Source organism: Lontra canadensis, unplaced genomic scaffold, assembly GCF_010015895.1.
Source record: "Lontra canadensis isolate GAN:19392208 unplaced genomic scaffold, GSC_riverotter_1.0 scaffold55, whole genome shotgun sequence".
In the NCBI taxonomy this organism is placed as follows: Eukaryota; Metazoa; Chordata; class Mammalia; order Carnivora; family Mustelidae; genus Lontra; species Lontra canadensis.
The window spans coordinates 1,934,560-1,962,501 of NW_022631049.1; the positions used below are offsets into that span (position 1 = coordinate 1,934,560).

At 33.3% G+C, this 27,942-nt stretch overlaps 1 protein-coding gene across 11 annotated transcripts in view; it reads right to left on the minus strand.

Annotated features, from left to right (window-relative positions):
• The window catches only part of GPHN (gephyrin), a 620,897-nt gene that overhangs the window by 285,709 nt on the left and 307,246 nt on the right, over positions 1-27,942 (minus strand). For all 11 annotated transcript variants that reach the window (XM_032875167.1, XM_032875168.1, XM_032875169.1 and 8 more), the window contains one exon: positions 3,259-3,353. In XM_032875167.1, the coding sequence (XP_032731058.1) occupies positions 3,259-3,353 (95 nt within the window). The remainder of the gene's footprint in view (positions 1-3,258; positions 3,354-27,942) is intronic.

Sequence of the window (27,942 nt, forward strand, 5' to 3'; positions counted from 1 at the left end):
CCATTTCTATTTTATTTCTTTCTGCCTTAATCTTTATTTTCTTCTATCTGCTAGCTTTGGATTTAATTTGTTTTTTTGTCAAGTTCCTTAAATTTTAATGTTATGTAGTTGTTTCTGAGATCCTTTTTTTTTTTTTTTAAAGCTTTTATTTATTTGTCAGAGAGAGAGCGAGCAAGTGAGCACAAGCAAGGGGGAGTGACAGGCAGAGCGAGAAGCAGGCTCCCCACTGAGCAAGGAGCCCAGTGCGGGACTCAATCCCAGGACTCTCGGATCATGACCTGCCCCAAAGGCAGATGCTTAACCAACTGAGCCACCCAAGCATCTCATGAGATTTTTTTTTTAATGTAAAAAACAAGGGTTTTCTTTCTTAACCCATTTACAGCTATAACATTCCCTGTTAGCACTGCTTTCTGTGAATCACTTAAATTTGGTAGAAGACACAAAGCCAGAAGACAGTGGAAAAATATTTTTTAAAGTGCTGAAAGAAAATGACTGCCAATCCAGAATTCTGTATCTAGTGAAAATATCCTTCAGGAACAAAGGTAAAATGAAGATATTTCCAGAAGAAGGAAAGTTATTAGAAGGTTATATCAGCATACTTGCTCTCAGCCAATAACAACACAACAATGATCAACACTTAAATAAGACTTATGAATTAGTTGTTGTTCTAAGCAATTTATATGAATTCACCTAAACCAAAAATGTTAGTACTATTAACATCCTCATATGTAGATGAGGAAAAAATCCCTCAAAAATGTTAAGTAGCTAGTAAATAGTAGAGCCAGGATGGAACCCAAGCAGTCTGGCTTCAGAGAAGATGGTCTTAACTATTACTTGATACTATCTTGTAACTGACTTGCACAAAAAAACTAGAGGATATTTCATCACACAGATGAAAACCATTTTAAACAGATTTAGTAATTAAAAAAAATATTTTTATTTAATGCTACTGTCTAGAGATAAAAACAGGAAGGCAAGGTAACAATTTTGATATATTACTTTGAAAAAAAATTCTATAGAATTAGGATGAAACACTGATTTATCAACAGTAATTATAACAATAAACATTTTTTGAGTTCTTACTACATGTCAGTTGTTTTGGAATCTGAGGATATAAAAATGAATAAGAGAAAAGTTCCTGTTCTTAGGGATTTCATACAAATGAGGTGATACAAATAAGTACATAATTACAAATATAGCATGTGCTATAATAGAAGCATGTACAAAGCCCAAAGTACACACAAGGTGAAAATGCTGTAGAAAGGAAGCATCGATATAATCATGGCTGTTTTAAAAAGGTAATTTTTAAAAAGACCTAGAAAATGTTCACAAAAAAATGAACATTTGGGAAAGTATTCCAATTTCTTATGCATAACTCACATAGACTACTCTCTCTGTTTTAAATTTGTAAATAAACTCTGAGTTTAGTCAGCAATGAACAGAAAAAAATAGCCAAAAGAATCTGTTACCATGTTCCATATTTACTTTAATTTTCAAAGCCTTCAGCATAAAGATGATGGACTTATTCCAAAGTACTTAGAATCAACTCCTGCTGATTAATTTTCCATTCACTCAGCAGTCCAGTCCTCAGCTATTATGTGGATTCAGAAGGGAGAAGAGGAATTAATCCAGGAAAATCTTTCAAGAAAACAAAAAGTGCTATTTCTATACTGGATCAAGAAAGCTCTAAAGAGTTACTTTAACAGCGGCAAAGAATGATTTCTCCAGCTAAACTGTGGGATCCTTAAGGTGAGGACCATGTCTTAATTTTCTTTCTATCCTTAGTATACCTGATGGTTAATACGGGGCCTAGCAAACAGAGTATCATTACGTTTGCTGAATTAGATTTTTATTACAAAAAGAGATGAAGTTCAATTTTTTCTTTACTATATCCTTGCATGCCAAGAAAGAGTTCTTTTATGTTCAAAGGCACTACTTAATTCCATAGAGAAAAGGGATCAAATGTGACCCTTGACCTCAGAAGTATAGGTAATATTAGTTTAAAAAAGAGAAGCATAGGGGCATCTGAGTAGAGCAGTCGACTGAGTGTCTGACTCTCACTCTTGCTCAGATGTGACCTCAGGGTCATGAGATCAAGCCCCACGTTGGGCTCTGTGCTCAGCATGGAGTCTGCTTGTGTTTCTGTCTCCTTTCTGTGCCCTTCCCTACTATACTCTCTGGAAAAAAAAAAAAATAATAATAAATCTTACAAAAAAAAAAAAAAGAACAGCATGAAAGAATCAATGTAAGTTCCTTAAAGATCAGCATGGACTTTTAAATTTAAAATTTCTACATGCTATTGTAATTCTTTTTTGCTCTTACTTAAATTAAATGTTATAGTACCTGTAATAGCAAAAAGAATATAGTAACTAATGACCAATTCTCATTTTCCTGTAGTTGTGATTCAAGTGTCTGCTATTAATGGGATATAAACCCTGTCTAAGTAACAGAAAAGGCATTATGATTCATATTCCATGTGTTATGTAGATATACTTAGTTTTGCATTCATATTGCACACAGGATGAATAAATGGTTATATGTAATGATTATGAAACCATGCAATTATAAAGTTGCCGTGTATTTTTAGCTTGCTCTGAGATCCATTGTCTATTATTCAATGGTCATTAAATCAACAAATTCTCACTAAGTTGATAGGTCTGTCTTTAATTTAAATGATGTATGTTGTCATCATTAAAGGAGATTTTAATCTAACAGTTAGTAAAACAATAACATCACACAGGGAATGGATGTCAACATCTATGTCAATAAAGGCATAGTGTTAAATATACTAACATAATATACTACCAATATATTATTAATCCAGCTTCTTTTTATGACCATACATGAATATGCCTATTTACAAATTCCTAACATGAGAATAACTTATTGAAAAAAAACCTCTACTGTTTTGTTTTATTAAATTAGCATTTGATGACAATTAATGAATGTTAACTGATGATTATAAATAATCACACACAAAAATAATTTTACATCTTAGTAAACTGGACTCTTTGGGTTATGAATGACACCTTTTAGCAAATTATATTTTCTAAAAGTTTAAACATAATATGTAAAATGGAAAACTTGAAGGAAAATGGTCAAGATTTACCTAGACAGGATACTAAGACTCTTAACTCTGGGGAAAAAAGGGAGCAAATTTAAGTGTTATTAACTGAAGTTTCTTGCGTTTATCAGTCTACTATAGTGATTAGTGGTATGGAATTAATTTTCTTTGCAACATGTTAATGACTTTCTTACCTAGAGAGCATGCCCAGAGGTGTAACATTAAGTGATCCCATCAGCATTGCCAGGGCCATCCCTGGCGCTTCCCGTTCTATTACTTCTTTTGTGGCCTGAAATTAAAGATTAAATAGCAGACTGAGTGAAAGTAGCCAAAAAGAAGGAAGGCAGAGTAGTAAAATTAACTTAAAAATAATTATAAATCATGTTTCCTATAGACCATACTTTGTAGTTCCCCAAACATTGTTTTTAAGATATCAAGACTCAGTTCTTTGGGACCAGTGAATAAAAGCTGAGAACCAGGATATCCAGGGAACTTTATATATTAGCAGACCCTTCTTATCTCTTATAACTCAGAGGTTTTTGATGTAAGGCTCATCTAATAACCTAAATTTTAAGATGTAGCCTTAGATTGCTATCATAGCTCAACTGATTTTCATAGAGCAAGAAATAGGGTACTTTTTGACCATTACCTATGAAATAATTAATCCCTAAAACCTGAGATCATTTTGTGTCTCTCCCATCTCTATGATTTAATGATATAATCATTAAAGCGAACTCAGGAAGTCACCATGTCAACTTTCTCATGTATTGGGTAGAAGAAAACTCAATTTACCATCTTCTATATTTTCAATACAAATTGCATATCTTGTTATATTAAAAAAGAATCAATGAAGTGATAGGCTTTCACTATACAACATAAGTTTTAAGATAGTGCGTTCTCAAGGCAAGTGTGGTTAAACCTGAAATAAGAGAATGAAGACAGGAAAATTTAATTTTCTAAAGTTCAATCAAAATAGGTATATATTTATATTGTGATGGTAAAGATATGCTTTAGGCTAAAAGTTATGCATGAAATACATGATCGAATCCATTCCTAATTCTCTATTACTATAGATGTTAACAGGTTACAGTAATTGGGAGCAATACAGGAAGAAAGCTTGCAAAATAAACTATTCCAGTAAGTAAGAAGAAAGACAAATGAAATAAAAGGCAAATTATGGACGAATATAGAGAAAGAATGATTTTTTAAGTATTTTATTAGAAGTAGTAGGACAGTATTAAATAAGATTGTAGTTCTGGGCAATTCAGGTTAAGGACTTGGCAAAGTAAAATGCATCAAGTATGTGTTAGATGCTGGTCAATCTTATAAATTTTTAAGATGCATATAAATCAGTTATTAATACCTTATAATTACATAGAATAAAGAATTACCAGAATTATTGGTCCACTGAATCCCAGCATAATGCAGAATTTAACAATGGCAGAAATTCTAAAGAAATACTAACACAGGGAGGGGAGGAATAGGGTGGCTGGGTGATGGACCTTGGGGAGGGTATATGCTATGGTGAGTGCTGGGAATTGTGTGGACTGAGGATTCACAGACCTGTACCCCTGAAGCAAGTAATACATTATATGCTAATAAAAATAATTTTTAAAAAGGAAATTTTAACACTACCATTATGATTTTCATTAAAACCTGCCTTAAAAATAGAAAGTTTTTAAATTCTCTAAGAGATTCTTAAATTCCTAAGTTTGGGAGTTAATTCCTTTCATTTAAATATATAGCTAAGAAATGTCAAGCTAGCATTATACAGAACCTATTTTTTTCCAAATTAAAATTATCTGGTATGATTTTGAGGTCTCCTGAGAAGAAACACTATTCCTTTATTACAAACTTCTTTATTGATGTTTATAACTTTTTTAAGAAACTGTAAAATCTTAGCATCTAAAAAACCAAGCCTGTAATATTACTGAGAACAATCTTAAAAGAATTCTTTCAATAGGGCTTGAAAAAGTCACATAAACAATGTTCAACATTTAGTGAATTTGGGATCACGTAAAGATGATGTACTCCAACGTGTATCAGCACACTTTATTTAAGGGCAAATGAAAAAAATATAAAAATAGCTGAGAAGAAGTCTTTCACTTAAATAGATACTTCAAATAACAACATTTAACCATCCGTACAACAAATATTTATTAAGCATCTACTATGTACTAGGTATTATTCTAGGCATTGATGTTACAGTAGTGAATAAAACACACTTCAAAGAGTGTGTAAATTCAATGTCACCTACTACATGAGAAACCCAATTGACAAATTACACATGAGAATTACCTATAAGAGATGCAATTCACTAATTTCTATAGATTCTCTAAAAGACACCATCAGATTTGGTCTGGCCACAGTGGTCTACCTAGAATGCCTGTTCTCACTTTTCAAAGAATTGTTTTACTGTATGCAAGTGGATCCAATAAAACGGTTCAGTGAAACTCGTATTTGTATCGGGAAGTGTTTGAGACCATTATATACCACATTTCTCTGTGATCCTCTTTAGGAAGAGCCATTGGAGAAACTTTCTTAAGTGTCATACCTAGGAATTGGTACTGCTCTGTGCCACATTTTTTTTTTTTTGTCTTTCTAGAAAATTGTAATGCTTGTGAATCAAGTTACCCTTGAAAACAAGACAAGTCTATGGACACTTTCTAGTACAGAATACAGCTTAATTTTATCTTATTTTTCCTTGCCTTATTTCCCCACATTTATTTTATTAAAAGTTCTGTTGTATTTTGTGTATTTGGGCAAACCATCCTAAATATTTTTCAGAGTATTAACAACTGTACGGATGATGGATGGATGGATGAAAAAATGTATTCTTTACACAGAAGTCTTCATCTTTTTCTAAACATAATTTAGGGAGTACAATTAATAATGGTGAACCTTCTAGATAATTTGGGCCTATAGACACAAATTTTCTTTATTTGAGAACATAAAAGGAAAGTATGTACTGTGGTGATGCCATTTAAAAGGCACCAGTGTCTACAGTGGTGAGTGCTGAAGTTGTTTGACTCTTTGTAGGACTAGACACAAATCAACCTCTTTGATAAGGTATTCTAAATAATGCACGAAATAATCTTTTTTTACATCTACATCAAATATAGCATTTCCATAAAACACCAGAACCCTCCTATTTCCTTTTTAATTTTCTCGTCCTCTAAAGCTGTTTGGTATAACAGAAAGATCACCATCTGTGAAGTCAGACAATGCCAGCACACAGTTAAGCTTCATGAGAGCAAGAGCTGGATGGGTTGCAGCACCTAGCACAGTGCCCAACATACATTATGTATACTCAATACATATTTGTTGAATAAAAGGATGAATAAATGAGCCAATATAGGTTTGAAACCCAGTTCTATTACTCAGTTTCTCTGTGAATTAGGACAAAATATTTAACCTCTTGGGGCTTCAGTGTACTTATGAATAAAATGGAGATAATAATAAAACCTACCTACATTTTATGAGAATTAAATCACCTAGCATAGAATAGGCATTCAATACATGTCAATTCTCTTTATGCCTCTTCTTTCCAATTCTCCTTATATCCTTGCAGTTTTGATTATACCAGTTAGAGAACAGGAACCATACAAAAATCCAGAAACCAAACCTAGAAAACAGTGGTTGAGAAGCAAACATGAGGGGAAACAGAACGGAGAGCAAGAACCTAAATGTAAGCACACTGGCAAGTGGGGAATAGGGAGTAGAATACTGAAATACTGGATCTAAGGCAATAAGCAACCAAATGAAAGGCTGGAATTGGAAGAAGGACAGGAGGGTAAGAACTGGGTAAAAACATCTATAAACTATAAATGAAAAGGTACAAGTAGAAGGCAAAAAGCAAGGGAATAAAACTCAATTTAAAATAAAATGAGAAAACACTATCGAAATTCCTAGAAAATAGAAACAGTAGAATGGTTTTAATAAATGTAGCTTTATCTGTGCCTGTAAATGAATAGATGACATGCATTCATTATCAATAGGGTATTTATAATCAATGGTAAAAAAGAATGCCATTAAAAGTCTGAAATTTTTTCTTAATTAGCTTAAAATTGTTTCTAATTTTCTTATACATTATTTATTTATCAAATTCTTTTTTTCCTTGAGGAATAGCAGAAGTTTATGTTCTTACTTCATATATAACCTTTTCTGATCCACTACAGTTCAAAATAATAAGGTTTAATTGGATTTAGAACATTTCATCTTTAACTTCTAAATACTTTCTAAACTAGGAAAGTTATAAAATACTTTCTAAACTATGAAACCGCCTATGGAAAATCACTTAATGTGATCTTTTTCTTTCATCAATGACACTTTCCAGGTAACATTAAAGTCTGAAAATGCCTCAAAGACTGCTCAAATTGCAAAAAAAGCGTGTCATAAACAATGATTTTATAGCCCAGAAAACTTGTCAATGAAATATAGATCCATTTTAATTTCATAGGAAAACAATCTTAAAAAATGTTACTGCTAACAGGCAATGATATTTAAATGTGTACAAGACACATACTAGCTAAATGTAAATGTGAGAAATTCCTTATACTCATGGTGACTTGAAAAACCACTTAGTATAGCACTTTTATTTTTCTAGACATATTTTGGTCAACAGATTATAATCTATATATTAATATTTATATGCTTGTTACTTGACTATATAAATTTAATAAAATGTCCTAACAATTACTGCACTGCCTTCTACTGATTAAATAATCTTAAACTTTGAAATGCCATCTAATAATGTTACTAATAATGTTATTAATAATATTACTCTATCAAGGTAGCATATGGTTAGAGAAGTGGTTCTCAGTGTTGAGCATGCATCAGAATCTCCTAGATGCCTTGTTAAACACTGACTGCTGGCCCAGAGATCAGAGATTTTGATTAGAAAGTGGTTGGGGCCTCAAAAAGTACGTTTCTAACAAGTTTCCAGGTTATGCTTGTAATGCTGGTCAAAGGACCACACTTTGAAAAGCACACTGCAGATGGAAGGAATGCCACTTATCTAATCTTCATGATTACCTTATATTCAGCTTTGTAAAGTAGACTGAAATATCTGTGAAGAGTCTTTTGTGTGTGTGTGTGTGTAGCCTTTACTAGAGTAAATATAGACTTACTGAGGAAGTAAATTAGATAAAAAATAGGCAGTTTAATGACAGCCTTAAATTTTCCTTAATTTATCGATTAAAGGGCAAACACACTAATTTTATTTTACACTTTAAAAAAGAGTTATAATAAACTAACCATTCAGAGCTTGCCTCTATAATTATCTTTTGGTACAAAGAAGCTACCTTTAATAAATTTCTTTTCTCAGGACTATACATGGTGGATAAAACTTGTACATGACTAACTCCTAGGGATATTCAAGGAGCACCAGCTATAAATCTACTCCTTTCTTCTCTCATTTAAGAAACAGAGCAGGGGCACCTGGGTGGCTCAGTAGGTTAAGCCTCTGCCTTCAGCTCAGGTCATGATCTCAGGGACCTGGGATCTAGCCCTGTATGGGGCTCTCTGCTCAGCAGGGAGCCTGTCCACGCCCCCCCCCACCCCCCGCCACCTGACTCAATGCCTACTTGTGATCTCTCTCTGTCAAATAAATAAATAAAATCTTAGGGGCACCTGGGTAGCTCAGTGGGTTAAAGCCTCTGCCTCCGGCTCAGGTCATGATCCCAGGGTCCTGGGATCGAGCCCCACATTGGGCTCTTTGCTCAGCAGGGAGCCTGCTTCCCCTTCTCTCTCTGCCTGCCTCTCTGCCTACCTGTGATCTCTGTCTGTCAAATAAATAAACAAAATCTTAAAAAAAAAAAAATCTTAAAAAAAAAAAAAAAGAAAGAAACAGAGCAGAATGGAAGAGTCACATTATTCTAAGGGCAGCCTTGAATTTATTCTAATTAATTAAAATATTCATTTACATATTTTGTTAATTTTAAATTAGTTGGAAACACCTTTCAACAAATCATAACACATCAGTGTATCATAACATGTGACTAAGTGTTTGAAGGCTACTGTTACACAGGAGAAGTAACAACCAGGGAATGAAGGTAGTTATCTCAGTTTTACTTGGAAGATATGATCTTATTTATTTATTTTCCTCAGTTTTTAGCCTTCTTAACTATTTACATCTTCTTCCACTCCTGGACATAGAAAACTTCAAAATGGAGATAATCCCATTTTGTTTTTCAGTTAAAGTTACAGAGTGTTTAAATAAAATCTTGGTATGATGACAGATCAAAGGAGACAGTTTAATTGTACAGAGGAACCATGAAAGAAAGAGTAAAAACTTAAGTACTGCAGCAATGTCATCTTCCATTCTGTTCAATGAACATATACTTTGCAGTGAGCATGAGATGCCAAGAGTACGACAGTTGAAAATCAGTTCCCCATTAAGTGTCACAGAGTTAACATATCACCATGCTAAGTAAGGTTCTAATGTTTAAAGATAAGCATTTCTTGTATAGTATGGCGCATAAAGCAAGCCAACCAACTTATCTAGCTCAACCAAAGGATTTATTTATCTTTTTAAATTATTTTAAAAAAATTTTTATTTATTAGAAACAAAGAGAGTTAGAGAGAGAGAGCACATGAGAGAAAGCAAGAGTGAGAGCAAGAGAGTTAGAGAGAGAGAGCACATGAGAGAAAGCAAGAGTGAGAGCAAGAGGGGTAGAGAGAGCAAGAGAAAGAGAACAGGGACAGAAGGAGAGGAAGATAAATCAAATTATCAAACAAAAAATCAGGGAACTCAGATGAGAAAATTATTTGCATAACAGATTTTCATAAGAATACTTATCTTCATATTCCACGTGTATGAATGGCAGTACTTTACATCTCATTGCAGGAAAGGTGAAAGAATAGTGATATTTCTATGGATTATTAGTATTTTTTATATCTGCAATATACATTTATTCATTTTTGGCATTATGTGAAAAACAATAAAGATTATCAAATTAATGTTTGATAAAGGAAGAAAAATAACTCACTGTGTAGAAAGAAAAGTTGTAAAGTTTAAAGTGTTGGTTCATATATCTTTTATTTTTATTTTTATTTTTTTTTAAGATTTTATTTATTTATTTGAAAGAAAGAGAGAGATACCATGGGGGGGCAGGAAGGAGAAGCAGACTCCCTGCTGAGCAGGGAGCCTGATGTGAGGCTCAAATCCAGGACCCTGGGATCATGAACTGAGCCAAAGGCAGGCACTTAACCAACTGAGCCACCCAAGCACTCCTGCATATGTCTTTTAATCTATAGAGGAAAAAATCTTACTCGTTCATGCTCCTCAGAAGTGATATATAGATATAGGAAAATATCCTATTTCTCAAATCTGAAGAAAGATGAAGTTGAAAGATGATACAATTTGAAATTGTACTAAAAGGGGACTGTCTGGTTAGTCAACTGGTGAGAACATTACCCAGTCTCTATTCCCACTACTCCAGAGTTTAAAAAAATTTTTTTTCAATGTAGTTAGTAGTGTATAATATAAACAGAGACATAACAGCTGCCTAAAAAAAAAAAATAATCTATACATTGAATTTCTACTTTACTAATGATGACACATAATTACTTGGTATACCTAAAGCAATGCGAATTTTAGTATTCATATAACAGCATAACTAACTGTGCTTAAACGTACGAATTGAAAATAAAAGCTCCTACTTTAGGCTTATATGTAGTACTTGCAAATGTCTCACTGCCAACTGATTTTCAAAAGCTTAAAACTTTGCTCTTTTGCCCTAAAATGTAGTAATTCTCACTGTGGCCTCTTTATATAGTATCTACATTAAGCACATGTAATTATTACGTTTAAAGTTCTCATTCTGCAAAACTAGATTCTCACCAAAATAGGCACATGTGATAAAGTGAGGGGAACAAGAAATAGGTGAAGTAAAGGAAGTGGGATGAGTGGAAGACCTGCTGAGAGAGAAAAAAGCAGAAACAGCTACTTTCTATTTTAATTATCATTATAAAGTGTTGTATTTTGTCATCTCATACCACCCTCATTTTTAAAATTAGAAGCCAACTGGGAAAGGAGAAAATGAGTAAATCCTTCCTAAAAAGAAAGAAATCCCATATTTCTGTTGTTTTGAGATAAATTTAACTAAGTTCCATTAGTAAAGATGAGAGAAAAATGTATACACTTAAGTATTTAAAGCTTATGGCATGCTGTAGCTTGAATTAAACCAGTTGCTCTACAGTTTTGCTCATCTAAAGATTAATCATAAAGCTACTAATGATGAGGGAACAGAAGACTGGCTGAGGACAGGCTGAGGACAAAGCTAAAGGCTGACACCCTGCAACTTGTCCCCACCCCCACTCCTTGGGTGGGAAGTATGTGACATTCTTTAGGGATCTCCCAACTATTTTAATGTTAATAACTTGCTAAGAAAGGGAAAAGGACCTTGACAATGGCAAGGCATCTGGTATCCAGTATGTTGTAGGTCCTCTTTAGCATATGAAAGTTCTTTTGAAATCTCCCTTTTTCCTTACCTCCCTCAACCCCATCTTACATAACCTGCCACCCCTCACAAGTCCAGGACAGCTCTTTCTGCCCATGGGTTCTGTCCCCATGCTTTAATAAACTACCATTTTGCACCAAATGTATCTCAAGAGTTCCTTCTTAGTCAAGGGCTCCGGACTCTACCCCACTGAACCTCACCTATATTCTAAAACTTCATCAATAATGTCTCAGTTTATAATCAGGCTTTTTATTTACCATCTATAACCTAAGAGTCCTTCATTGCTCACATATTAAATGAATATCAGCTTATGTTTTTCTGCCTCTGGGAATTTATCTCTGTTTTCAGTTCATAAAAAAGGTTAATGATATTTGTTACTCTTCTTACAAAACTAAAGTGTTAAAACTATAAAACATTTTTAGCTAATTGAAAGGATGTCACAATATAATATTGGTATGATAACTAATATACTACATTAAGTTTAGAATGCTCTGACAAAGCCTCTTATTTCTCTTACTACATTGGAGAGCTAAACACGAGTAATGTTTATTTAACTACATAATTCAATAATTATGTTTTTATTTATGGTGCTTTTCTTATAAAACATCTACTGATATCTTCTATTTAAATTGTTAACATATTCCTGTATTACATAATACAGAGGAGATTTATTACTTCTCTTTTTATAAATTCTATGACTAATTCAATGCCACAGGGTAATTCAATAGAAAACTCCAGAAAGGATCTCAGACCTATAGACTCTGATCTGAACTTAATCCATTAATCTATTATTGTATGCTTTCAGTTTATAAGCCATTGCACCCTTTGGACACAGGAATGATCTTTTTTTCTTCTGCTTAAATGCAATAAAACATATAAAATACTTAGTATTATTCCAATACATATCAAATACTTAAGAAATATTAGGTACTATTATTTATAATAAAACATAAATCTAAAGTTACCTATGTTGTAGAAATTGTTATCACCAAAGCAATTGTGAAAACTTAATAGTTCTATAAGAAAGAGTGCAGAATAGAAGCTATCAGAGGAGTGTATCTCCTCTGATTTTGAATGTGTATGGATTACCAGAAGATGTCTGAAAAATGCAACATGCCAGCAACTATCTTGAAAACTTAGTGAAGAATTATCAAGAGTAGCAGTTTTGAAGACACTGATTACCAGGAAGATAGCCTTGAACATTACCATACCTCTGAAGGAAACTGGGAAAAAAATGTAAGAAGATAGAAAATATCTTTTGAAGGAAAAAGAGCTAATAGTACCTCTTGATTTATGCTTTTGCCTCCGTTCAACAGAAAAGAACAATGCAGGGGTATCTGGCTGTCACAATCACCTAAGTGTCTGGCTCTTGATTTTAGCTCAGGACACAATCTCAGGGTTGTGGGATCAAGCCCCACCTTGAACTCTGTGCTCAACACATTGTCTGCTTGTCCCTCTCTTTCTGCTCCCCTCCCCTGACTCTCTTAAATAAATAAATAAATAAATAAATAAAATCTTGAAAGAAAATAGCAATGTGATTATGTACCTAAGCAAAGATGAAAAAATGTGTCCATAACTTTATATTAATTTTTAAATTTCCCTAACATTCATACACTAAAAATTAAAGCTGTAAAAACAACAGCTGTTAGTATGGGAATAAGACTCAGGGTGGTGAAAAATAAGGTAACACAAAGAGGCAATTCTCCACTCAATTCAAGTTAATGGTCCTTTTTTCATATTAAACGCAGGGGTCTTTTTTTTTTTTTAAGATTTTATTTATTTATTTGACAGAGAGAGATCACAAGTAGATGGAGAGGCAGGCAGAGAGAGAGAGAGAGGGAAGCAGGCTCCCCGCTGAGCAGAGAGCCCGATGTGGGACTCGATCCCAGGACCCTGAGATCACGACCGGAGCCGAAGGCAGCGGCCCAACCCACTGAGCCACCCAGGCACCCCCATTTAAACGCAGGGGTCTTAACATACTCATTTTCCATCAACTATTATTATACTTCATAGTAGAAAAATTTAGTTTTTAAAAGCCTCCACATATACAAGAATGGATTAAAAAAATTCAGCTGAGTTACAACCTGGAAGAAATAAAAAAGGAAGAAGACATTATTTATTAAACAAAATTGCCATAAATTAGATGAAGGAAATCTTTACCTTTATTTTATTAAGAGAAAAATCTCTTAATAAGAAACTTAAAAATAACCAGAGGCCTAATTTTTAAACACTGTCCTAAAAAGAAGTGCAGCTATCCTTTGCCCCTGAAAAAGGTATAACCACAGAAATGTAAAAAAAAAAATCATAAATATAAAATATATTAGAAAATTAAGTAACAGTTTTCACATATACTCTAATTTGAAAAACATGTATAAAAGAACTATTTTATTCTATGAGGTTCTTCCAAGGAATCATTATTTTTATAGACTTGTGCACATACACACATACATACACACACACTTTTTTTTTTTTTTTTTTTTTTTGGTGTGGAATTTGGCGTTAATATCTCCAAATCAGGATCTGTAATTTAAACTTTGAGGATTGCTGACTCTTTCAGAACATTTATACTATGGTAGTTAGAATAAGGTACTTAGCTATCCAAATGAAGCCTATGTTGCCGTAAAGACCGAGATTTAAGAAAAGTCAAAATAGAGTTCATCACTGAAGAAAAAAATTACACTGCATAAAATGAGGCTAATGCACACATGTCCTAGGATTGGGACTGAATTTCTCCAAGTTCAGTCTACGGAAAACTGAACAGTTGACTTTATTAGGGCAGATGGTAGGAATGAGAGGAAGTTGGTTGTATCTACTGGCATTAAACAAACCCCATCATCTAATCAGAATGGGTAGAAATGATTATGCTTATTAACATACATACTAACATACACACACAGCCATGAGGTTGTTCATTTATAACCTTTCCTCTTTCAATGTTACCTTGGTGCCCATTTTAGCCCAATGATATGCTCTAGAAATTATACCCCTAAATTCACAAGAATCAACCAACAAAGGATATTAAAAATATCAGGTTCTGTTTATTTTTTAATTTAGGTTTTTAAAACAAACCTGAAAAATTTGGTAACCAAGCAATATTATTTTATATTAAGATAATATATTTTATCTATATGAACATGTTAACTCGGGTCCTCTCTTCACATAAAAAAATTAAGTATCCAAGAGCAGAGGACACCCAATGTAGCAACATTAAGTGGGGCAAATGGAAACTCATTTTGCTCAGAACCACAATAGGAAGGATAGACTTCTATACCTATCAGAATTTGCCTCTAGGGAAAGTACAGAAAACAAAGAAATAGGTGGAGATATGGGGAATGGCAAAACTAGATTCTGTCATATCCTGGCTTCCCCGTTTGTTTTTTTTTTTTTTTTTCCTTAATGCAAATTGCCCAGAAGCTATGAGACATTTTGTAATTTTCTCTGAATAATTTTCAGATACCACAGCTTCATCAAATTCTCTATCTTTTTAAAGCTTTTTTATATTACAAAATGATGGGTCAATGTAAGGAATATTTTACTCCTTGACCTTCCTGACCTGTCTCTGATCAGCAGCAATAACCAGAAGATATCAAAGAAACATTAATTGTTTAAACTTGGAAGGAATCAGAAAAAAAGAATAAAATTATGACATAGTACTCATTTCCTCCACCTCAAAATAAATCTGGCCTAAATCAATCAGGGCAAATGTAGGTCTAAAAGTTAGTTATAAAAATGGAGATTAAATCTGAGTTGTTCTTGTGTCATTCAGAAAGGTAGGTCAGGAAACTAAGTAAGTAGTAATAGAAATCAAAACATTAGTCTGTGAAAAGTGGTTAAGATTATTTTTTTTTTAAAGATTTTTTTTATTTATTTATTTGACAGACAGAGATCACAAGTAGACAGAGAGGCAGGCAGAGAGAGAGAGAGGGAAGCAGGCTCCCTGCTGAGCAGAGAGCCCGATGCGGGACTCGATCCCAGGACCCTGAGATCATGACCTGAGCCGAAGGCAGCGGCTTAACCCACTGAGCCACACAGGCGCCCAGTGGTTAAGATTATTAAAGCAGGGGACAAATGATAAGGGTCATTACCATAACTGAGAAGCAAGCTTGGAATTACTTAAGTGCTACCTCAGAGCAATATGAAACATTATAATGTTTTGAGTCTAATATGACATATTCAGGCATAAATCTTTAAAGATAAAAGGACACTGCATTTGTTAAACAATAGATAACTTGTAACCTAAGACTCAAAAATGAGTGAGTTTTCAATCCTGACATTTTTTTCTTTCAAGACCTTATTTAAATTTGAATTAGTTCACATATAGTGTAATATTAGTTTTAGGGATAGAATTTAGTGATTCAGCAGTTGCATATAACATCCAGTATTCATTCTGGATGATTCATTCATTCATAATGCCGTCCTTAATGCCCACACCCAATTGCCCCATCCTCCCACCCATCTCCCCTCCAGTAGCCCTCAATTTGTTCCCTATAGTTGAGTCTCTTATGCTTTGCCTCCCTCTCTATCCTTATTTTATTTTTCCTTCCCTTTCCCTATGTTCATAGGTTTTGTTTCTCTAATTCTACATATGACTGAAATCAGATGGTATTTGTTTCTGTCTTTGTGCTTAGCGTAATACACTCTAGTTCCTTCCACTTCATGGCAAATGGCAAAATTTCATTGTTTTTTTAAAAAATTTCATTGTTTTTGATGGCTGAGTAATATTCCATTGTATAGATATACCACTTCTTCTTTATCCACTCATCAGTTAATGGACATCTGGGCTCTTTCCATTTTTTGGATATTGTTTTCAGTCCTAACATATTAAGATCATTGTAAAGGTTGGTTTCAGGATTTTCCAGTTTTTTAATTAAATAGAATTGTAAAATTATTATGTTAGAGGCAAAATTATTATGTGGGAGGAGCAAAACTTTTATTATACTATCTTATATTAAAAATATTATTTTTATTATGTAATAAAAGATTTTTTTACTTCATTTATTTTTTATTTATTTTTTAAATTTAAGTAGTTTCCAAGCCGTGTGTGGAGCCAAACATGAGACCCAAATCACAACTGTGAGATCAAGACCTGAGCTAAAATCAAGAGTCAGACACTTAATCAAGTGAGACACTCACTGCCCCTGTGATAAACAAGATTTTAAAAAGTTGTTGCCTAAAACATAGAAGTGAAAAGGCATGGAGTGGTAGGAAAAAATGACAATACTGAATACATTAGGAAGAGAAAATAAAACAATGCTTATTTAATTCAGTTTTGAAATACGCTATCTTCATCAAGAAAACACTTTAGAACTTTTAATATAAAACCACAAATTGAATAGGTACATGGCATCCTATGATTTGATATATTGTTTTCCTAGTAAATATGATGTTTTCTATCCAAAATTTTAGAACAAATTTCTGTATTACATTATGAATCTCAAAGGAGACACTTCACATATTTACAACACGAAATGAAAACTTGTATAAAATTATTTGGTATAACTTTTTCAATATTTAGAAGATATTCTTTTCCTATCTGTTTTATTCCAGTGTTGTTTAAAAGTCTACTGTCCTTCCTTTGTAAGTGATCTATCCTTTTTCTCTGGCTTTAAGCATCTCTTTTATTTTGGTTTTGAAGTTTCACTTTAATGTATTCAGGCATCTATTTTATTTATCCTTCTCAATTTATACTATACCTCCAGGACATGTGGTTTCCTGTTTTTTCAGCAGTCTGATAAATTTATAGCCATCACCTCTGTAATCCATTGCCTTTCCTCTATTCTCTTCTTTTGCAGCTTTGATGTAATATAGTGTGGACCTTCTCATTTCTTTCTTTATACCTTATGTCTGTCTCTCCCGTACTTATGTAACATCATCTATCTATGTAATTATTCCAATATAAACTGATTTTCTCAGAACTATGTTTTGGTATGCTAATTCTTCTGCTGGTCTAATCTGCTGTTTCCTCTGTTCACAGATTTAAAAATTTTAGTTTATATTTTCTCATTTCTAGGAGTCCTATTTTCTCCCAAATTGCTCATTCAAAAATAATGGTCTCTTGCAATGTTTTCACCTTTGTATGTCTTTGTTGTTTGGAAGACTTCACCACAAGTAGCTTAAGCATACATTCTGGCTTGTCAGGCACAATTTGATAAAACTTCTCTTGTGCCTGCATCTTGTCTGGTTTAGCATTAGTCCTAAACAAAAGTTCCCTGGTATGAAAAATGAATGATAATGGTCACCAAATTCTGGGCTGTGCTATATTTTGTATTTGACAGCCCTAGTAGTTGTCATTTTTCAGTCCCCCTATTGATTAATGGTTTTGCTAATATTATTACTTGATCTTAATCTGTTGGGGTAGAGCTTACTTAAACTAGGGAAAATAACTTCCTTTTGTGAAAATTTATTTCTGCTTCTACCTTTAACAAGAGAGTTACTTTAAGCACTGACTGGTTCCACTTCAGCCTCCCACAGTGGTCTCACAGACTTAGAGAATCCCAGGCTGAATTTCACATATTGCTGTTTGTCCAAGCTTAAATATCTCACCAACAGTGCAGCTACAGCCATCAGGGTGTCTCCTCTGTGTCCAAAGTCCTGGTTTCCTACAGTTCTGGCTCCTGTTCCCTACTACTTTGACCTCCAACTCATGGTATTTTGCGGGGGGGAAAGTAAATCTAAAGACAGTGTATATGCCCTTTTACATGTCCTTTTACAATGGCATGCCTCACAGGTTATTTGCTTTTAAAGTGGATCAAGTTTTTCCTACAGTGGGAAGGTTTTTCAAAGTACTAAAACAATAATTATTCCAGGCTGTACCCTCTTTGTAAACTGTTTTATTCCCTATAAAATTAATGTCTTTTATAACATTACACTGAAATTTTCAATAAATTGCAGATTGCCCTAAAGAAAAATGGTACCAGTTTATACTCTGAACAATGGTCTTTTCACCCAAACCTTGCCACTACCAGGCAATCTCTGTTTTAAATAGCTATTTAACTGATATGTACAAAGCAATACAATATTTTTGAATTGTACGTTTCTTACCAATTATAATGAGCACATAGTTAAAAGCAATTTGCTTCTTTCCCACCGCAAACTGCCTGATTATATCTTTTGCCTACTATTCTATGGTGTCCATGTTCTTCCTGTTGAATTATTAAGAAATTTCTACAAATTAAAAATATTAAAACTTTGGCAGTTGAATCTCTTGCAAATATTACCTTTTAACATTTAACATTTGTAACAATTTTTGCTTAATTGGCATTTCCAGTAAGAGGTTTCCAATGCTTAATGATAGGACTATCTATCAATATTTTTATATTTTCTTTGTTTTATGTCTCATTTAGAAAGGTTTCTCTTACCTAAAGATCATTAAAATAACTTAATTTTAAAATCATAAACATAGTTTTTAATGTTTAAATATATAATCATTCGTAGTTTAATTTTAAGTTGCATGATCAATTTCCACCAAAATGGATAACCAATTTTCTCAACATCTTTTATTGAGTGACCCTTCTTTCCTTCAATTTCTTAAAATGTCACATTTATAGTATGTTAAATTCCAATTTTATACATAGTTATGTTAATGAAATATCATTTGGTGTCATTTATCTCTGACTTTATTTTCCTGTAACAGACCAAGTATTTTAATTACTGTGCTTTATATTATGTTTTTACAGCTGATTAAGGCCCTCTCATTGTTTTACTTAAAGAAATCACTAAATGTTTTCATAATTTGTTCTTTTAAAATTATGTTTAGAAGTCAACTGGATATATTCCTCCAAAAATCCACTGGGAATTTTATCACATTCATCAATCAAGTTAAGGTAAATTGAAAGTTTCACAAAAATATTTGCATTTAAGAATACATCATAATTTCCTAATCATTCAAGCTATATTTTATGTCTTTTAATAAAGTTTTCTTTTTTCAGGTCTGGCAAATTCCTTTAGTTTATTCTTGGGTATTATAAAATTTACTTTTTTCTGCTACTGCAAATGAGATATAAAAAAAAGATTTTATTTATTTATTTTGACAGAGAGAGAGAGACAGAGAGACAGAGAGAGCGCCTGCACACAAGCAGGGGGACGGGCAGAGACAGAGGGAGAAGCAGGCTCCCTGATGAGCAGGGAGCCTCACAGTGGGGCTTGGTCCCACAACTCAGGAATCATGACCTGAGCCAAAGGCAGACGGTTAATGACTGAGCCACTTAGGTGCCCCACAAATAAGATCTTTTTGTGTTACTTTTTTTAGAGAGAGAGCACATGAGCTGATGTTTGAGGGAGAGAGGGACAGAAGGAGAGGGAGAGAGAGAATCTTAAGCAGGCTCCACACACAGTCCAGAGCCTGACGCTGGACCCGATCTCATCATCCTGAGATCATGAATGGAGCTGAAATCAAGAGTCACATTCTTAAGCAACTGAGCCACCCAGGAATGCTCCCTACTGTTATTTTTTCTAATGGTTTTTTCTAACTGAAGTAATATTAGTATACAGATTTTTATAAGGTAAATTATTCTTTATTTAGCCACCATGTTGAACTCTTCTTGATTCTAATACTTTTTCAATGGATTCTTTTTTGGGCTTTCTAGGTGAATAATCATATCTATAGAGGGTTTATAACTTAAAAAAAATCACGTTAGAGATGTTCATCTTCAAAAACACTGAATGCTCTGTTATCAAAAGCTAATTGCACTCATTTTCTGTGTCACAAAGAGCCAACTCTCTTAACCACTGTCTCAGCAATAAGTACATCTCCGAAGTGATGCTGTTGCTTGGTGACTATGGGGAACTTTCTGACTCACTGCCTTTATTCTCTCTAGGGATACATGCATAAACAAAAGTAAAATGCAGTCATCTTCTGACCTAGCAATAACAATCGGGAACTCTGTTAACTCTACCTCAGACAGTTTCTTTCTCATTCATATGGATACAATATTTTAACTCCTTTCTTCCTTCGCTCTCTCAACTCCTGCTTTTTGGTGTATACACCAACACACACTACTTCTTGTCTCATTTTATTTCTTGAGCCAAAAACCACTTAACTCATGACTAAATGAGTAAATGAGTAAAAAAACAAAAAACAAAGCAAAAAAAAAACCCCACTTTACTCATGACTAATTTAGTGAAAGATAAAGTGAATATATGAAATTAAAAAGTCACAAATTTCAAATTAAAATGAAAACAAATAAAAAGCCAATATCATTAGTCTAGACTTGTCCTACACTGTAGCCAATATTCTTATAGACTCTCCATGAAGATTTTCATCAATTTATTAACTTTCAACTAATGATATATGTTTTTCTACAATTTCAAACACTAAATTTGGATATTATTTTGAAATTAGTTTTAATTGCTAACACTGAATTCTACTATTTTTCTTTATACATTCTGTATTTCAGTAACACACATAGGCTTTTGAAGGTTGGCTCAGAAAACTATACCCTGCAAATTTCATACCCAGTTAGTCAAAAAGTACATTTAATTTTAGCCTCAGAAAGTCATGTTTCTTTCTGCCTTTGTCTGCCAATAGGTACTCAGCATCTTTTGTTTGAATATTTCAATAGCCTCCTGATTAATGTTAATAGCCAAGTTTATTCCCATTCAACCCATCCTCTCTTTAGCTGCCAAAATGGTCTCATTACATTCGTTGCTATTTAACATCTTTCAAAAAAGTCTTTATTTTTTACTAGAAAAAACCCAAACGCCTTTTATATGACATGGAGTGTCCATCATTTGGCCTTACCTACCTCCAGGCTCTCTCTTGCCAGTTTCCCTTCAAAACCCGTTCTGCAGCCAAACTGATCTATCGGCAGACTTAGGATTTCAGCAATTGTTTCTTTAATACATATTGGCATATTCATACAATGGATTACTGTGTGCAGTGATAATGAACAAAGAGCTACATGCAACAAATCAATTTTAGAAACATAATGTTGAGCAAAAGAATCCAGACACAACAGATTACACAGTGTAAGATTTCATTTGTATAAAGTTTACTAAAAACAAAAGTAATCAACAATGCTAAAAGTCAAAACTGTAATACTTTTGAGGGTTGGGTTATTACTGAAAGAGACACAGAGGGGGCAAAATCTGGGATGCTGATAATCTGTTTTCTTGATCTGCATGCTGGTCAAACATGTATGTTCATTTTTTGAAAATCCATTAAGTTGTAACTATGCTATTTGTGTGCTTTTTGTAAACTTAAAGTAAAAGGTAAACAATAAGAAGAACAACAGGGGCACCTGGGTGGCTCAGAGGGTTAAGCCTCTGCCTTCGGCTCGGGTCATGATCTCAGGGTCCTGGGATCGAGCCCCGCATCGGGCTCTCTGCTCAGCGGGGAGCCTGCTTCTCCCTCTCTCTCTCTGCCTGCCTCTCTGCCTACTTGTGATCTATCTCTGTCAAATAAATAAATAAAATATTTTAAAAAAAAGAACAACAACAACAATAAGAGTTCCAGTATCACTTCTTTGAAAATTTCCCTAACTCCCCAGATGGACTTTATTCTGGTCCTAATATATCACATACACACCATTACTATACTGAGGATCATGTTATAGTTTATTTACCAAATTCTTTCCATTTCCTAACCATAATGTAACTTCCCTGAGTGCTATGATCATAACTTTCTATCCATGTGTCCCCAGCCCCAAACACTGTGCCTGGCAGTAAGTAAGTACTCAATAATACTATGTAAATGAGGATTTCTCAATTTCTGCACTATTACATTTTGGGCCAGCAAATTCTCTGTTGTAAGCAATGTTCAGTGCAGGATGTTTACCAGCATTCCTGGCCTCTATTCATCTAATGTCAGTAGCATCCCTTTAGTTCTGACAACCAAAATGTCACTAGGCATTGCCAAATGTTTCTCAGGGTCCAAAAAAATCCCCAGGTTGAGACTCACTTATATAAATAAAAGTTTCTGTGGAAAAATTCAAGCCAGGTGTTAAACAATTCACTTACTAAAAAACTTGGGGCATGAAGTGATTTGCATGTTAGCGGCAACTTAAAAAAAAAAAAAAGCTGTTTTGAACAATAGTGGGGAATTATGCTCTACCTACCTGAAAAAGTGTATGAAATGCCTTAAGCACCTAGGTAATTAAAAGGTAATTCACATTAATTGCACGCTAGAATATTATTTCTTTTGGAATTCCCATTAAGAAAAATGAGTTTGCCAAGGAAAAAAATTGTATAAATAGAAGGAGTATTTGTTTTTTTTTTTAAAGTAACTACTACAGTAGCTATGTATTTTCAAAGTCCTAATCATAAATTTTTGCAAGATTTATAGCTATGAACGGACAATTAATTCTAGAATATTAAGGTTCCATAATTTTCTATACATAAAGTATTTAACATGAACATTCCATAAAAAAAGAGTAGTTAGGGGGCGCCTGGGTGGCTCAGTGGTTAAAGCCTCTGCCTCTGGCTCAGGTCATGATCTCAGGGTCCTGGGATCGAGCCTCACATCGGGCTCTCTGCTCAGCAGGGAGCTTGCCTCCTCCTTCTCTTTCTCTCTGCTGCCTCTCTGCCTACTTGTGATCTGTCTGTCAAATAAATAAAAATCTTTAAAAAAAATGAGTAGTTAGAAAATAAACTATTGTGCATCAGCTATGGAAAACAAGAAAACTTCACAAAGGGCATAACTAGCTTGTTAGAAAATAGTATGTTTGTACTTTATTAACTGCATGCCTTTGTTTTTGGGCTTGACCTCTGCTGTAAGAGGGTAAGGAAGGAAATAATTGAGTATTATTATGTGAATGGAGTTTGAGAAAAGAGAAAATAAACCAGTTTATATTTGTGTCAAAATGATATAGTTAAGATACAAATCTCATTCTGTAAAAATTATTTCCTGACAAGAACTTTCTTAGACTTCTCGTTGTAACTAGAATCAGTTTTTAAGAATAGGCTATGGAGCCAAAAGAAAACAAAGAAAATGGGCAATTTATAAAAGAAAAAAAAAAACTAGACAAACACAAGTGTTTAATCTCACTATTAATCTACAATAGGCCAATGAAGCCATGTAATTTTTATCTATCAAATTGTTAAGATTAAAGATGATAATGAATGTTCAGTTCCATAAACTGAGAGTATGAATATATAAATATGTACACATATTCAAGAGGGCAATTTTGGCAGTATGTATTATGAGACTTAATTTTTAATCAGTTATTCTATTTTAAGGAAATATTTCTAACGTGATAATCAGATATGTTTTTGACAATTTATATAAAAAGAATGTCTATGATAGGAAATAAGAAAGAGCCTAAATGGTTAAGAAAGGGAACTTAAATTAATCATAACTTGTTTACACTCTGTAGTGATTGACAATCCTCCCCTTTTTGGTAGAAAAGTTATTAATGGAAAAAAACTTAATTTATATAAAAAGGAGAGTGGTTAAAAAGAAAGGGTTGTGCAGTCAAGACCACCTAACCTAGTTGAAATTCAAATTCTGTTACCTTCTACTAGCTTTGTGATCCAGGTTATTTCATGATTTAATCTTTCTAAAACTAATTTTATTAAGTGGTATTCATGTAGCTTTGTTATGATTAAATAAGATATTATATAAAGTATATAAAGTGCTTATCACAATGTCTGGCACACAGTAACTGTAAATTTTAGTAGATATGGTAACACAGTTGGGATGATGTTATTAAGAAACCCAAGATATAAACCTGTATCTATGATGGTTACCCAGTGTGAAGACTAATCACTTTGTCCTAGGCAATAATTAGGTGCCAAGATTACTCATGATTTTTATTTACTTCATTTTGCTTCCTATGTTTCCAAATTCTTTTTTTGGAAAAAATGGGATAATCAGAAATCTATATTCAGGAAAAAACAGGTGTTGTTTCTTTTAATGTTATTAATAAAAGCCAAGATAAATATTTTAAAATCTTCACCTTTTCTTTTTCATAAATGACCATATACTTTTCTTTTTCTTTTTTTTTAAAGATTTTATTTATTTATTTGACAGACAGAGATCAGAAGTAGACTGAGAGGCAGGCAGAGAGAGAGAGAGGAGGAAGCAGGCTCCCTGCTGAGCAGAGAGCCGGATGTGGGGCTCGATCCCAGGACCCTGGGATCATGACCTGAGCCGAAGGCAGAGGCTTTAACCCACTGAGCCACCCAGGCACCCTGACCATATACTTTTCTTATCTTTAATCTCATCTTTAATACTTTAAATATTGTGTCACAATAAAAAGGTCACCATCTAATGCTCTTATTGAATACTTACCACATGCAAAATACTATGTTATACTGTGTTCCTAATATTCTTACACTAACTGGGAGTTATGGAAATTTGAAGACAAATTTTCTCGTTAATAAAATAGGAGCTCTCTGCAGATGGTCTTAAGTTTTATTATTACTTTTATTTATATTTTAAAGATTTTATTTATTTATTTGACACAGAGAAATAGAGCAAGCAAGGGGAGTTGTAGGCAGAGAGAGAGGGAGAAGCAGGCTTCCCACTGAGCAAAGAGCCTGATGTGGGGCTAGAGACCCTGGGATCATGACCTGAGCTGAAGGCAGACGCTAACCGACTGAGCAACCAAGGGCCCCTTAAGTTTTATTTTTTAGTAACTAACCTCTTTTTATCTTTATCTTTTTATCTTTACCTCTTCAAAAGATCAATCTTAATTTTGGCCAGAAGGCATTGAGTTGAGAATGAGAAAATATAAATTTAACTTCTGAGAGATTTTTTTCTTTCAGAATATTTGCTTAAGATATCTACATTGGGATTATTACTTTTAACTGCAAAGTAAATACATATCTACTACTATAGTATAGCTAGAGACAAACCAAAGAAAAATTGATTCCTGAACATCAAAGATGTTTTTTATACTGCTGACATGAACAGAACATAATCTCTATTTCTTCATAAAGACGAAATATTCTAAGAAATCTAAAATGTGTTCAGAGATAAACACAACATGTTTGGGATGGCTTGTATTTTGTAAACTTTCAAAAATCTAACTAGTGAACTATTCAAGTACTAATTTTGATATTCATGAAATTAAATATTATTAAATACACATAAAGGAACTTTGTATCAAATAGTTGCCATAGATGAGGCAATGAACTTCTCTCAATGATCTTCCTCACTCCACTGGACCTCTCTGTGCCAAAGGTGTAATACATTAATTTTTGCTAGCAACATTGAAATATTTGAAGGTGGGATAGCAAAGAGAAGAGAAAGACATTAGGGGATGTAGAGACTATTAGTGTCTGCTGTTGTCACTATCTATATTCAAAATCAAAGGAGTAAAACTACCTCCCCAAAATGTTTATTTAAGGAAGCTATATCTTCCTCTGCAAGATCCTGAATACGTCCCACTGTTTTCAGGAATGAATGACAACTTGTTTGTTAGGTGTAGTTGCCTACAAAGAATTTCCTGATATCAAGGAAATTTAGGGGATTTTCTTGTTATTAAATGTAAAAAAAGATTTGAGTCCTATTAAGGGTGTGATAGGGAAACTGCCTTTTCAAGTTAACTTTCACAAAAAAAACCTCACATTATATAACTATTTTCAGTTTAGCTTTCCTTCAAATAAATACAGGATCACAAGAAAAGGAAAAGTATATTTATTACTAATAAAAATGAGTTTAATAAAATGTTATTTATATTTTTCTTTATCCCAGATCTTACACCTTACCTTAAAATTTCTGTGTAATCTTTAGTTTGCATAAAAATGTTTTCCAGAATAAATACAAGTGAAACAACATCTTTTAAAGTTATCACTTTCTTAAGTAAACAAGTTAAATCTGGATATAATTTCTATTTTGGTGCTTCTCTCCTGACATGAGAACTTTGATCTTCCTTCAGTTATGCTGATAAAATAAATAATTTTAGTAGGACATCAGGAGATGGGAGGAAACAATAGGTTAGTAAAACTTAAGTATATCACTTTAAAGAGATTCCTTTAAAGCATTCACTGTGAATTAGTGAGCAATGTGAATGAAGCCTACTGCTCTCAAGTTTGATGGCACCCATCAATATAGGGAGGACAAATGAATTCCTAATTCAAATGACTAATTAATTGACTTCATAATAAAAACCAATGAATATGACTGAAACTTCTGACACCAGGAATTCCAGCAAGTTTTAGTTGGCAGTGAGAAGAATTAAATTCCCAAACATTTTCAATATTGGTATATAGTTACACACCCAAGAGAAGAATACCCCATTGTGTTTGCAGTAACATTAAAGAACAACCTCCTGAACATTAGTTATCAATTTTTCTCTGGCCATTCTCTATTCTTCCACTATAAAATTAATAACATTGGGTTTAGATAATGCTGTTTATTAACAACTACCAATGAAATCACTAATTGTTACTGAATGCTCCAGGTTTTAAAATTAGATTTTTACTGGCATTAAACTATTACCAGAATCCTTCAGTTGTAATGAGGCATTAATTATAGAAGACATTCTTATTCCTGAATTACTGAAGCTTAGAAGAAGTGAAAGGATTTCCTTATACAAAATTACTCTGCTTTGAACATTTTCTCTGAAGAACTAGAAGAAAATAACAAAATTTTGAAATATTAGAAACACTTTTTTTTTTTTTTTTTTTTTTTTTTTTGGTTAAATGCCTTTTTCCCTCTTTCGGAATGTAAGTTCCTTGAGAACACAGACTTATCTTTGTGTTACATACTCCTAATAGATTACATAGCACAGACAAGCCTTTTTAAAATAGGTTCTGAGAGAATTATTGGAAGTAATGCATTAACTTCACTCCTATGCATATGAAAGAGTACTAGTTTATGTATCACTCTTGGGAGAACTGAAAGTTCCTCAAATCATTTGCTTTTAATAGCTTAGATGAGAAACCATGGCTGAAAAAAGCTAGACAAAGTATGTATAATCACCAAAAAATTGTTAACATGTGAAAACATTATCACATAATGGATTGAAAGTCTTCTTTCCTAAATCATTTTTATTGCATATTTAACTACTTCAGTTTTAAACTCCTTGAAGACAACGATCAGTTCTTTCCAACTTTCATAACTCTTACAAGGTCTAGGACACTACGATATAGAGTTCAATTTAATTCACATTGTATTTTACCAGTGGATTAAACACACACACATGCATACACACATTACCTAAACCATATCTCCAACCTAATGAATCAGAATCTTGGGGGGGTTGGTCAAAGGAATCTTTCTAGCAAAATCTCTATAGGTAGAAAACTGGGTATCCAGAATTGAGTACCAGTGAATTTAAAATTAATTCCTCTTCCCATTGTTGGTTCCTCTAAATATAACCTAGCTGCCTCATGTCAATCCCATTATCTTCATTTAAAACTTGCCTTTCAAATGCTTACTTCTTTAAAAGAGCATTATTCCATCTCAAAAACAGGCCATCATCTGTCCTTTAGTTGGTTTATTTTTTTAATTCAATGTCCTTCAGAATCATT